The sequence below is a fragment of the Lycorma delicatula genome, chromosome 9, assembly GCF_047948215.1.
Source record: "Lycorma delicatula isolate Av1 chromosome 9, ASM4794821v1, whole genome shotgun sequence".
Classification (NCBI taxonomy): Eukaryota; Metazoa; Arthropoda; class Insecta; order Hemiptera; family Fulgoridae; genus Lycorma; species Lycorma delicatula.
In genome coordinates, this window is record NC_134463.1 from 62,773,987 (window position 1) to 62,788,941 (window position 14,955).

Sequence of the window (14,955 nt, forward strand, 5' to 3'; positions counted from 1 at the left end):
ATTTATGTATTGTATATCAATAAACAAAAAAAAAGAAGATATCCGTGAAGATAGAAGGAAAGAATTATTAAGGTTTAAGGTGTTTTGTAGATGTCAAGGGCTATTGTAGGACAAATGACATTGTCCAATCAAATGAACTATTGGACCTAATTTATTGCTACCATCTCATATTTATCATTATTTTCAATACATGTCCGAGGTCATAATATAAAAAAAAAACTTTTTAATGATATTCTCATTACCTTGCATAACTAGATATTTATATTTAATAAAGTACCTAATTTGATACCTACGTTTTTGTTTTACTTATTTATGTTATAATTACTAACTGAATCAGCATATGGTAACCCATAAAAGAAGCAATAATATAAAAAAGTTTCAAAATGCATTCTGTGGAATAATAAACATGCTAAATAGTAAAGAAAACAAAACTCATCTGTATAGTGTAGTGTTCTTAATAGATTTGCTTTTTAATATTTTGATCTACTCTCGTCAAAAGCATTTTTACTTCCTTGTACGCAGTAAAGGAAGTATATGATTGTGAAATTTTTGGTTTTCAGATTTCAATGGAAATATCCATTTTGACCGTCCCTGAAACCATTTTGACTAGTTTTGTCATGATGTCTGTGCGTACGTATCTCGCGTAACTAAAAAACAATTAGCCGTAGGATGTTGAAATTTTGGATTTAGGACTGTTGTAACATCTAGTTGTTGCACCTCCTCTTTTGATTTTCAATCGACTGGGCCAAAAGTGTCCAAAAAAGCCCAAAATCCAAAAAAAATTGAATTTTGAACTTTTTCTTACTGCAGTAATAAGCCCTCAACCAATGAAATAATGCAAAAAAATATTTTTTCAGATTTTTTACTCGCGCGGTTTTTTGTGTAGGACCTTGTAAAAAGGTTTCAAAAAACAAAGTTTGGGTAATTACAAAATAATAAATTCCTTAGCTCTTTAAGAGATAAGAGAGCTCATTTTGATGTCATTTTAAAGCTATTGTAATGAGCTTTCATATGAAATGTCACTTGGGAAGGTTTTGTGATATTAATAGTTCAAAGTAACCAACAAATTTCTTTGACCTTGAATATAACCAAAATTTTTTTTTTTTTAAATTTGAAAAAAAAAATTTTTGCTTCCTAATGTGTTATACATATGGTAAACATTTCATAATGGGATTGCAATGTGATCATGGTAAAATAAAATAATGGACTTGTACATACTCACCACTTAATTGCAATTCGTATAGCTTCCAACTCCTTCACAAACTGAAGTTTTGAGTGAAGATTTGAGTGTTCTACACTCAAATGTGGAAAATCAAACAGTGAGGATGAAGTTCTTATATCCACATGGACCTTCACTTTCTTCCACTACCCAGACTTTGAGGATGTTCTTAATATACATAGGAGTGATGTTATTTGAAGAGTAGATTCCAGGGCAAATCCAACAGGAAGAGTTTATTACCTCTCAAAGCAAGAAGTGGATAGTGCTTACCAGAAGTTGTAAAAAGAAGAAGTGTACACTGTGTAATTCTTCTGTAATTATCTTTGGAAACACGTTAGGAAGCAAAAATCTTTTTTTCAAATTTAAAAAAAAATACACTTTTGGATATATTCAAGGTCAAATAAAGTTTTTGGTTACCTTGAACTATTAATGTCACAAAATCTTGCCAATTGATATATCACATGAAAGCCCATTCCAAAAGCTTTAAAATGATATGAAATTGATCTCTCTAGCTCTTATAGGAGTAACCCACCGGGTTGGTCTAGTGGTGGATGCGTCTTCCCAAATCAGCTGATTTGGAAGTCGAGAGTTCCAGCGTTCAAGTCCTAGTAAAGCCAAATATTTTTACACGGACTTGAATACTAGATCGTGGATACCGGTGTTCTTTGGTGGTTGGGTTTCAATTAACCACACATCTCAGGTATGGTCGAACTGAGAATGTACAAGACTACACTTCATTCACACTCATACATATCATCCTCATTCATCCTCTGAAGTATTATCTAAACGGTAGTTACCGGAGGCTAAACAGGAAAAAGAAAAAAAAAAGAAAGCTCTTATAGGAGCTGAGAAATTAAATTTTTTGTAATTACCTGAAACATGCTTTTTGCATTTTTTTCACATTTTTATGGGGTTTTACACAAAAAACTGAGTGACTGAAAAATCTGAAAAAATTTTTTTTCATCACTTTATAGATATAATCCTGTGAATTTTGTTGAAATTGTTGGTGGTCAAGTTGTGAGGCTTGTTGATTTGACGTGGATTGACTTAGCTAGAGCTTCTTTCAGCCTAGTAGGAATGTGCCTTTCAGGAGTCCTAGTGTTTGGAGGATGGAATACGCTCCCCTTTCTGGAGGGAGTCGCATGTGGTGGCGGTAATTTTATTAACAGATCTTCTTTTACGAAAATAGAACTATATTCATTTAATTAATTTAAAAAAATCAGTGTAGAAAATTAAGAAACATATTTAGTTATGCTTTTAGAAGATGCACAAAGTAATTACACATGTTTGTGTAAAATAATTGTTTTTAGGCCAGTTTTTAAGGAACAAAAACCGATTATAGAATGAATGCTTATTTTGGAATTTTTAACAACCAGTTTATATAAAGCTTTTTATTATAAAAAAAAATCATCTTTTTTAGTATTACATTTCTTAAATCACTCATAATGATGTTCTAAAATGTTTTTAAAATAGTTGTTATTAGGATAGAAAGATGATAGCTCAGCATTTGTAAAACTTCTTTGCATTTCTAGTTAAGGGTCTTTCATCATAAATCATGAAATTTTCTCTCTCAACTTCTTTTATAATAAATATTTTATTTACTATTTCTACGGAGTTGAATTATTAAATGAAAATCAACTGCAGCAAGGGCATTTTTTCATTTACCACTTATTTTTAATTTTTTTATTTATTACTTAAATCTTATTGATTTTTTACTGATCAACTGAACCGGATTTTTTTGTATTGTTAGGGGTACTATGGACCACACTAAGAATCAGTTTATTTCTTTTTCTTCTCTTTCCATTTGTTGTCTCATCTTCTTATAAATTTGAACCAAATTTTTAAATATTTGTTTAATTCATATCATTTGGGAATATTAGATGCAGACCTTTTGAGGAATATTAAGGTTATTAGGATAAAAAGATGACTGCTCAGCATTTGTAAAACTTATTTGCATTTCTTAGAATGCTTTTAAATATTCTGTTCACTTTTTCATACTGAATTCACACATGTAAACCCTTGAAACATCTTTTATTGAAATCTAGTAAAATTGTTTTTCTTTAGTAACGCAAAAGAATTTCATAGTATTCTGTTAATAATAAACAGACTCAAACCCATGTAATGAAATACATAGATTCACTATTGAGATGTTTGCTGAAAATTATACTGTTTTTGTTGTACTAACATGCAGAATAAACACCAAAACTGTTGATGTAAGTGCAACACTAAGATGGAAGAGGAGTCAACCCTAAAAAAAAAATGTTGGGTAGATTAATCTCTATCTTAAAGTTGAATGATCATTAAATTCTCTTATTTATTAATATATCTTGTCAAAATATAGATTTTATAAAAAAATGTTTGTATTAATTTTAAAAATTGCAAATTAAACTAGTGTAGATAAATCATCATTCTTTATTTTTCGTTTAGTGAGACTTTGCGTAACTGCATTTCATTTTAGAAAAGTATTAAAAATTTAAGTTTTTTGTTCTCTATAATTTTTGAGTTAAAAACTGTACAAAATGTGCAAATTGTTGCACATAGCAAAACTATTGTAATTATCATAATTAAATGTAGTTTTGAAAAGTAGGTGTAATTTTATTAGATTAATTTGGGAACAAAAAGAAAAAACACAGTTCTGTAATTAAATAACTTATTCATTTCTAAAAATATTATTATACATTTCATTTTACTTAGTTAATTACAGTTTATACTGATTATTAACACACATACACACATGCAAACACTGACACTTTACATATATATATATATATATGTATATGTACTAACATTTCTATAATACTATCAATTCATTAAATGCTTTTTAACATTGAGTAATGTTAAATATCTAAGCTACATAGAAGTCCATATTTATATAATATTTATCACATATGATATGAATAGTTAATAACATTTTTAATTAAACATTAATAAATTATGTCTTATGATATTGGTGATCCAAATTTGGCAGATAATTTTTTTTTTTATCGGCCCAGTCTTAACTACTGATTTATTATTTTTTTAATTTTTATGTAATCACAACCCCATATATCAAAATGTAATAAGTCTAAACAAGAAAATTCTATGTACATTAAAGTTCTTTATTTTGTATTTAATACTAACTATATTTATATATCACTTTATACATTTTGGCTATAAGCCTTATCATCTAAATTTTCTCTTCATATAAAAAAAGAATTTTTTTCACTATACACATTATTATTACATAATAAGATTATTCTTATTTTTCTCTGATGGAAGGTGGTTGTACTGTTGTAACTGAAGATTTATTACTGTATCCTGAAAAAGAAAAAAATTCAGATTATTGTGTTATTCTAATAAAAGTAATTTTTTACGTATTAATACTCTTCAAATGATTTGATCAATTTTCTCCTTATCAAGTGACCTTGGTCAGCCAGTGGTTCATAAATTGGTATCTACTTCTATCCCTCCACTAAACTTCTTCATAAACTATTTCTACTTCTATAACTAATTAGAATAGTTTATTTAACTGCTTTATCCAAGGATGGTGTATCTCTCCAACTTTGTTCAGTATTTATATGAATGATTTAATTAGAAGCTGGAAATTAAATTTTGATTTGGGAATACAGCTTATCCTGGTAATTATCTCAGCTCAATTTGTATGTCAATGACATGGTTGTCTTTCAAAATTTAAAGGATTCTTTGCAAGGGTCTGTTTATACTTTTATTTTTTTGATTTTTATTGCAGCCTAAAAATATAATCACTTAAGACAAAGAATGTAGCTTTTAATGGAAAGGGTCCAGTTCGATTGAAAGTTTTGTATTTGATAACATCTAATACTTTATCAAGTGACTCATATATTTGTATTTAGATAATTAAGGATATTATGAACCTAACAGAGATACTGGGTGTAGATTGAGTCAGTTCAATCATTCATATTGCAGAATTCAATGAATACTTCATAATAAAACAAGGAGAGATAGAGAGAGAGACTTGCTTAAGTTTTATAAGTGGCTGAGCCTACTTTATGTTATAGCAGCGAGAAAAGTATTAGTGAGTGATCTCACTGATACTTTTTTTTGGATAACTAGTGGAAAATTTTTAAATGAAAAACTATTCCATCTACAGAGAGATCTTAAATTTTGTTATCATCATACTTATTTAATACATTACATTATTGTAGTGTAATGCTATATTTGTTGTACTTCTAATGTGTACGTTGCAGTCTGTTCAACTAGTGAATAATAACATCCATCCTCCTTTGGCCCAATTAGATGAGAAAGATATGTGCAATATAAATGAGGTGTAGCTTGTACAGACTCAGGCCAATCATTTTTGAGTCTAGTATTCAAATCCATATAAAAGCAACTAACTTTTTCTAGGATTTGAATCTCAGTACCTTCAACTTCAAAATTCAGTTGTTAAATAACTGATTTAGCGATGACGAGTTAACTACTAGACCAGCCTGGTAGGCTATTGATTGATGTCAATGATGTTTTTATCATTATTCTTAGCTTCAATATAAACTTTCTAAGCCATTAAAAAAAATATATTTAATATCAGAATTATAACATTGAAATAAAAAAACCTTTTTTCTTATGAAAGTGTAAGTTTCTCACATCTTTGTTTCTTGTTAGTAGTTTTTCTTCAAATAGGCAGTATTTTTGTGTAGGTCTTTACGTATTTAAAATAGAAAAAAACTAAAAAAATATAAAATAACATATACATAAAAATATATTAAAAGAAAAGAAAACCAAAAAAGTACAAAACTAATAGTTGTCAAGTTTTATTTATTTAGTTCTGACTTCTTGAAGTTGGTGTTTAGTTTAAAACATCAAAATATAAAAAAGAATCAAAAATAGTATCATTTTTAGTGGTTTTTAAAAGTGATTTTATTATTTTTTGTCAATCCTGTTACACATGTAATTACAGTTGTTTTTTTTTTTGTTTACAAACCATTTCTTTAACTTCTAATTAAACAGTTTGTTTTTTTATGTAAAAATAAATTTTTACCTTTTAGAAGATCATACAACTCCATTTCAGTTTGGCAGTGAAGGAACTTTACCGGCTGAACTGCTTGAAAAACTTCAACCACACTTGGCTTCAAGTTATAAAATAATAATGGTTGATTTCGTTTGACAAAATCATCTATGAGTGATTTAACTCCCTAAAAGAGATTAATGCACATATGTTAGTATTTTATATCATCCATAATATTATAGTTTATAAGTGAAACTCTTTGATTAAATGCCAGAATTAACAAGCACTTGCAGAGTAAGAATATATATACTTGTAAGAATATATATATATATATATATATATATATGTGTGTAATTCATTTATTACAAATTTGATTGTTATAGTAAAAAAAAAAAAAAAATTTAAAAACCGACGTAATATATTTTTTAATTATTTTTGTTGATAAAGTTTGTCCAGAGTCTACAGATACCACCATACCTGTTATTGGGCGTATTATCAACTAGTAGGTTATCATGTAACCTACTAGGTTATCATGTATTCTCTATGACTGATTTCAATAGTTCAGTGACTATGAATCTTATTTTGTATACTTAGCATCTGCCACTTGACTTGTTCACAGATATTTTGACTCAAAATTTATGAAAATTGGTTCAGTGATTTTGGGTTTATAAAGGTTTATTGTTTATTAGTGAATAATTCTTCTTTGATATCACCTTTAAAAAAAATTATGACAATTTTTATTAATTTATATATGGGAATAAAATTTGTAAGTGTGATTCATATATTTTTTATTTTTTTTGTTATAATGTTACATGTTCTTATCAAGGGAATATCTTCCGTAGTAAAAATGACTGTCCTTTGTGGACACAATTCAATAAAAGTTAATTGCAGTTTGACGCTACATGTAATTTTAGTATTTTCATATATGGCAATATAATTACAGCTTATGTACATCTAAATACATTATAACAGAATTTAATCAATAATAATTGAAAAAGAGCTTTCTCTAAATAAAATTTTATTTAAAAATAGATAATTTAGTGTGTTCAAAGTTGATGTAAGTTTTACTATATTTACAATCTAAGGTGGAACTAAAATTTATTTATTCTCTTTCTAACGAATAATGTGAATTATAATATATGCAAAATCTAAAGGTGGATCCTTCCTACAAGCTGCCTCTATTTGCCTCATCTACCCCACATGCGACTTCTATAACCCGGCTTGGAAACATGCCAGGTTATAGTTACCGATTGCCACAAAAGTAATGCGTACTTGCTATTTAAAAATAATTTTCGTAATTAACTATGCCACATCAAAGAAAATCATAACATTACAGCTTATAATAAATAAACAACTCATTTCATATACTTTTGTATTATGTCATTGTTATTGTTTATTTATAGCAAAACCTCAGTTTGACATACTTAAAAAAAATATATACTTTCAAAAAATAAATAAATAAATTACTTAATATACATCTTGAACAAAATATTGGCATAAATAATTTTATTTTGTAATAACAAATTACCAGAACAGGTTTCGGTACTGTATTAGTGAAGTCATAATTAGAAAAGGTGCAAATCATTGCAAATTAATTGATGTGACTTTTGGAATACACTACTTTGGATACTGGTGTGAGGAGAAGTCACTGAGTGATGTTAAGAGTAATGGAGGGGATGCCATAGTGTACTAAGAACCTGCCTTCAGGTATTACATACACTATAATATAATTTCTTTGTGAAAGTTAAGACTTAGATATATGACTTAACTATATGAGATTATGATTTTCAGTTATATATTGTAATATAAGTTTTAAAGTAATATATATTTTTAAATAAGAAAAAATGAAAAACCTTTTTAAATTCTACAAAAAAAATTAAGGTTCTGTTTTGGAAAATTATTTTAATACTGTAATAAAGTATTGTAATTAAGCAAATTAAATTAAGGAATTGACTACCTTTGCTGCAGTGAAATCTGCACATTGAACGTGTCTGCTATCTATTACTACTGGAATTGAACTGGAACCTTGTTTAACTCCAACTTTGGTCACCAGATTACGAACATATTCTACAGATGGAAATACTAAACTTCTATCTGGTGTTATCATTAAATATTCACAACCCCATTCACTCTGAAAGAGAAATAAATTAGAAATTACATGATTTATTTATACTGTGATGGAAGTATTGTATGCATTAATTTCTAATCAATATTTTAAAGTTTAGTCACAAATTATTTGCTAAGTAATTATTTGTTAACTTACTGTTGTAATTAATATTATCTTTAAAATGATTCTTAGTTATTATTTATTTAGAATAAAATTACTGTATAAAAAATTACTTGATGGGTAATATGAAAAATGCTTAAAAAATATAATCTAAAATGGACTAAATTTGACTATAGAAAGTTTTAAATATCAAACATCTGCATTTTTTTTAAAGCTAATGTTTGTACTAATATATTTATTTAATATTTAATTGACTAATCTTATAACAAAATAACTTATTATGTTATTAATTATTAAATAATAATTAACTTTAATTAGATTTGTTTGCCTTTGTTGCTAGTGTGGTTTAGCCATTAAATTTGTAATAATGGTACTGCTAACTCAAAATAGTTGATCTGAGACTGTAATGCTGAACTGTTGTATAATAGGTTTGCTTTATAAAGGGCATTTGATAATTTGTTAGAATGACTATGAAAACATTTTTTTTATAAAAATTTTTTCCTTTAGCTTGATAAATTTATTTTGGCCATATTTTAGTATTTTGATAATATCAAAAAACATGATCACTAAAAACCTCCAAAATATGCTTTTGTTTCATTGATTACTTCATTTTTTAAAGTACGAGTAAATTTTTTTCCAGCAGGTCTCTTTTCACATTAAGAAGAGAAATAAAGTGAAAATATGATGTATATAGACGCAATATGTAATTCATACAATTTGCTTGTATAATTACTACTTTATTAGTAGGTGTATTGTTATTAAAAAAAGATAATTCTTTCTTTGTTAAATAAAGTTATTTTTGCTCATTTTCATCATTCAGATGTCTTAATATAGTTGCTTTGTGTTGTTTTTTTGAAGATATTTAATTAATAATGTATCCTCTGCACCTCAAAAAACAGTACCACAATTTCTCCAGCCTATGTTGTGAATTTTGCCTTGATTGGAGCATTTCCACCAGTCTTCTGCTGATATATTTTTTTGTTATTTAGTTTTTGATGAGCAGTAATGAATCCATATTTCATTAGCAGTTATGGATCACTGGAGAAATTAATTCGAATTATCTTGAAATATGCTTAGAAGTGGCCACGTGATATTTTTGATCAACTGCTAACAAATGCAGCAGCCATCTTGCTGATACTGATACTTGCAGATGTTCATGCAAGATATTGTGTAAGTGTTCAGTTAAGATGTTTACATTGTCAGCAATCTTGCAAATGTTTATTCATTGATCTCACAAAACTATATCATTGATTCTTTCAATGAATTCTGATGTTTTTCATTTGGACATTCACTATACAGTTTACCATGTATAAGTACATTTAAGTTCACCAAACAAAAGATTAATAAAAAAAAATAATAAAATGGCCATTATAATAATATAATGGTATGGAGTTGAATAAATCTATTTAACTCTTATACTCAGAAAAAAAGGTGAAGATGTGTTAAGAATGTTTTTGAGCTCTGTGATCATATCCTGAGTCATTAAGCCTTTAAAGACAAAAATAATTAATCTCACTGAATGATGCTTGTTTCTAATGAATTAAAAAAAAAAAAAAATCAAAAGCTGCTTACTTTGAATGGCTATAGCAAATAAATTAATCAGTAGAATGTCATGAAAATTTTGATTGAAATTATGTAAAGGTTGATTTTGTGCTATTGTGCTATTCATTAGTGCTGTCATCTGTTACAAATGTAATAATAATGTATGCTAATACATACATCATATGTTATCATACATCCTTTGTGTTTCGTAAATATATAAAATCTTTAAAGATTACATAAAATCCATTGCGATTTAAAAAGAATTAAACTTATAGAATTTATATTTTTATTTTGAAATAAAAAATTATATTCTAAATTTTTCTTAATTAATATTATTTAATTTCAAAATTAATTAGCTGAGGTTAAAATTACAATGTGAATTTATAATTATTACAGATTTATTAATTTACGCTTACATGAATTTTAGGTAATAAATGCTTTACTCAGAGAACTAATTAGCAGCCAGTTCTTTTAAAAGTGAACATACTATGACACACGTTACAGAGTAGAGCTTGAGAGAACTGTAGACAATGCTATATTTTAATGATAATGTCTTAAATTTATTCATTATATCCAATTTAAAAAAAGAATTAAAAATAGAATAAATTTATGTTAGCTTTTAATACCACTCATTCCAATGAAGATGATGTGGTCTTACATACTGTAATATATATATATATAGAATTAACTATTTTTATATAATTTAGAATTTTTGGTTAAATTAAATGTACACCTTTAATAAATTACTTACTCTGAGTTTTTCAACGTGTACTGATGGTCTAGCAGAAGCATATAATAAAAATAGAATATTAATCCCAATACCAATAACAATGCCTAATTCAAGTCGGATCAACAGACATGATAAAAATGTTGCTGCAGCAGGAATCAGATCCATTTCTGTGTTAAAAAATAAAGAAGTTGTTAATAAAGATGGCAATCAAATTTTACACATAACTTGTAATATTGCAAACTCAGTACATTTTAATATTAAATATACAAATAGAAAATGTATTAAATTAACAAATTATTAATTGGCCACAAATTACTGAAGTTTTACAACCACTTCAAGACTATTGCTATTTACAACAGTGCTATGCATGTGTATGCCAAATGTCACAATCAAAATAAATGTTCATAGGTAAAATGACACAAGATATAAAGACAGCCATTCTCAAAGTAACTAGCACCCTATGTCGGGCTTACTAAGGACAATGAGGAGTAAAGTGTTTCTTTGCTGAACCAACTGTACTGTTGTACATCAGTATTACAAGCTCACAATCATGCAGGAAATGTTCAGCTGTATAACTTGACACTTTCACTCTGGCTGTATAGTAAATATCATTACTCATAGAAAAGAAAATCTAATTGGTGATTCTTCTGTTTCAAATGCTTTACATGCATCACAACTATAACAAAGACTGAGGCATATAGTGTAAAGAAACTAACTAATGAACTCTGCTGTTGAGAAATTATGATTGTGTAAATGGCCTCTACTCAGCAGCTGGTAAAAGTAACTATGATAAAGATGAAAAAAATACTTAAAAATGGTAAAGATGATGATGAATCAAAAGTCATTTAATAAATATATGTATGAAAATTGATACAAAAGAAGTAATTTTAAATAAATTTAATTAAATTATTGAACAAATTATTATTATTGAATTATTATCATTATTTAAATTTAATTAAATTATTATTATTTAATTAATTTATAGTACATTTAATTATTGTACTGGAAAAAATACATAAAAATTGATAAATTTGTATTGTAGTCATCAAATAAAAATTTTAATTTACTATTATCAGTAAGAATAACTCTCTCCATCTAGTTCAGATAGCTTTGTAAGTAAGAACCTGTTAAGGTGTAGGCCTGAAGTCTTGACACCTTTGTTAACCCTGAATGTTTCCTTGCAAAATTTTCTTTCATGCTATGTTAATTGATGTAATTGTAACAGCTCGTTTGTAATAAAAATAATTTTTTTTTTTAATTCTTGTAAGCACTTTAATTAATAATGTTAATTATAAAATTTAATAGGCATTAAGTCATTTTAATAACATTTCCTTATAACATCATTTATTAAGTTATTTTTAATACTTCTTGTTTGAATTATATATTTTTCAAAATTATTCTTTCGATTTTGAGATTTAGTATGTTTATGTCTCTTTTATTACCAGTAATTGTGACTATGAATGTAATCTATGACTAATTTAGTTATGGCATCGGTAAGTTATGAGAGGAGATTCATACTGGTGAACAGAAAAAATAAAATTTTTATGTTTAAAATTTTATGTTTTTCTTTTTATCATATTAAAAAGGTTATTGCCACTTTTAATACTTTTCACATCCCAACCCTGTTGGGCAAGATGCCTTGTGACGTTGCTGTTCACCACACCCTCCCTTCCTTGCCCTGATCGGCTTTAACAGGAATTGTCTTTGCCCTCTAACTTTTTACATCTCACAGTAATAAGCCAGGACTCATTCGGATGCCACTGGTGTAAATGGCTCAGTAGAAATTTATATCTGTGATTTTCAAACTCAGCTTTTGCCTTCACTGTAGGCCTCACCCGGACATCTTGAATGTCCTACATTGTTGCCCTCTGAACTAGCTAACCGAGTTCATGGAAGCACGAACCCTGCACCTAGTTCTACTTTTACTGAGCCACTGTCTTGTAAATGTCTCATAGATTTCGAGGCAAATTGAAAAACAACATACCACCAAAAAATTTTGGTTTGTAACAACAAAAATTTAGTCCTAGTTCCCTTAGTGAACTCAAACTTTCAGTTCATATTTCTGATTTGATTAATACTTTTGACAATATAATACTCACTGTTTGTCCTCCATATGGGTTTAACTACATGAAATTCAACCATAAATACAACAGCAGCAATTATAACAGCAGCCAAAGATGCTTTTGGAATGTAGTAAAAACATGGAGTGAAGAATTGTAATGAAAGAATTACAATTATACCTATAACAGAAATGACAATGAATTATTTAAAAAAAATTGACATTATAAATAACAATAAAGTTGTACATAAAATAATTGGCATAGTCTGGTTGAGATTTGTTTTTATTACTAAAAAAAAAATGTATTCTTATTGCTTTATTTTTATTGAGGTAACATTTTTTTATTTTATACCAAATTATACGTAGTTTACAACTACTCTGTATCACAATCACAATCAATATTATGTATCATAATCTTCAATCAGGATCATATTTAGAGATTATTAATCATATTTCTTATGATGTACTCTAGTTTCATTAGGTACATCGTGAATATTTTTGTTATATATGTTTTCCTTATTAATCTATATTCCTACCATTTATTTAATGGTATTATTTTGTCATATTCTGTTTCTAATTTTTTTTTTGTAGATGAGATCTCCAAATAGGGTTAGAGAGATCATCAGTTTAAGATAATCTCTGTTGTTTAAACTTGAATTATATTATCTTATTAATAATGTTTTGTCTATTACAGTGTGTTGTTAAAGTTTTACTTATTCAATTATTGTTATTCAGATGGAATAAATTACATTAAAAATGTGGAACCGAAATAATTCTAGAAGATATTTTCTGACCTTTTATTAGATTCTTAATTAATTGTATTGTTGACATTACCCGTTTTGAGGTATTAATGGAAACATGTAGAACAGAGGGACTTACTATATGAAATTTGTCTCAAGTATTTCAAATAATACATTTAAATCTATGGTCTGTTTGTGTTTATGTAATATGTTTTTTCTTCAAATTTAATGTGTATGTAAATTTCATAGTGCTCAAATCTGCTAAGTTTATGGATTTTTATCGGTATGGATACATGTGACATTTTCTTATTTAGTGTCTTTGTACCATTGCTGTTTCTTTAAAGTGATTTGTAATTTTTATTTTGTTTTTATGTGTAGTGCTTAGTTTTATCCTTTTTCCTAAGGTACATTGTGTATCAGATCTACAGACTATAATTTTTTTATGGAATAATTGGTGATTAATTTGAATACTTCTAAAATGTTTACTGGTAGTATGGTACTATTTTCTTAACTTGTTTTTTCAAAAATATAACCACATTTAGTCATGGCACCAGTAAGTTATGAAAAAGGAGATTCATCCTGGTAAATTGAGAAATGAAACACTTCCAAATGACATTGTATTAAGTTAACTGAAATAAAATTAAATATTTATAAGTTCAAAAATAATGTGTAATTTCTGGATTCTTTCAATAATGTGAGTACAGTGTGTCTTGCATCAAATTGTCATTTGCAGTAAAAATTCTTTAGGATGGAAATTAATTTGAATAGCATAACATTTTAACTTCACTAATGACTCATTTTCTCTCTTATTTGTTGAGGAGTTTTTCTCTGACTATCTGTGATGCTCCTTTGCCAGTACTCGATAAAGTTCTTTGGTGGCATAAAAGTTGTGCAGCAATTACAGAAGGAGTTTTTATTAGCAAATAATATAGAAAGGGAAACATGTAAATTTAATTATTTTCTCAGTCATTGTTTCACACAGACTATGCATCCATATCATGATTTTTTATCATTATCATTTTACATATATCTTTATTTTGATTAATGATAAAAAATCATGGTATGGATACATATTCTGCTTGAAATAATGATTGAGAAAATAATTAAATTTACATGTTTCCCTTTCTATATTATTTGTTAATAAAAACTTCTTCTGTAATTACTGCACAACTTCTATCCCACCAAAGAATTTTATCGTGTACTGGCAAAGGAGCATCACAGATAGAGAAAAACTATAAACTATAGTTATAATTATATTTCCAGAAGATCTTTTTGGTCTGATTTCTTCATCATTAATCAAAATAAAAATATATGTATAATGCTAATGATGAAGAAATCAGACCAATAAGATCTTCTGGAAATATAATTATAACAATATACAAAAATAATAATTTTTTAATAAAATTGAAATTGAGCATTGTACTCGGATAGAGTAAAGAAATCTGAAAGGTTAAATTCTGAATTATTAGGAAATTGTA

The 14,955-nt window shown here is 27.1% G+C and overlaps 1 protein-coding gene across 1 annotated transcript in view; it reads right to left on the bottom strand.

Annotated features, from left to right (window-relative positions):
• Positions 1 to 3,859: 3,859 nt before the first annotated feature.
• LOC142329964 (sodium-independent sulfate anion transporter-like) overlaps positions 3,860 to 14,955 on the bottom strand; it is a 270,984-nt gene continuing 259,888 nt past the window's right edge. Inside the window, exons 11-15 of the mRNA XM_075374952.1 lie at positions 12,778 to 12,918; positions 10,700 to 10,845; positions 8,137 to 8,310; positions 6,213 to 6,366; positions 3,860 to 4,516 (exon numbers count right to left, since the gene is read on the bottom strand). Of these exons, the coding sequence (XP_075231067.1) occupies positions 4,458 to 4,516; positions 6,213 to 6,366; positions 8,137 to 8,310; positions 10,700 to 10,845; positions 12,778 to 12,918 (674 nt within the window). The 3' untranslated portion in view covers positions 3,860 to 4,457. The remainder of the gene's footprint in view (positions 4,517 to 6,212; positions 6,367 to 8,136; positions 8,311 to 10,699; positions 10,846 to 12,777; positions 12,919 to 14,955) is intronic.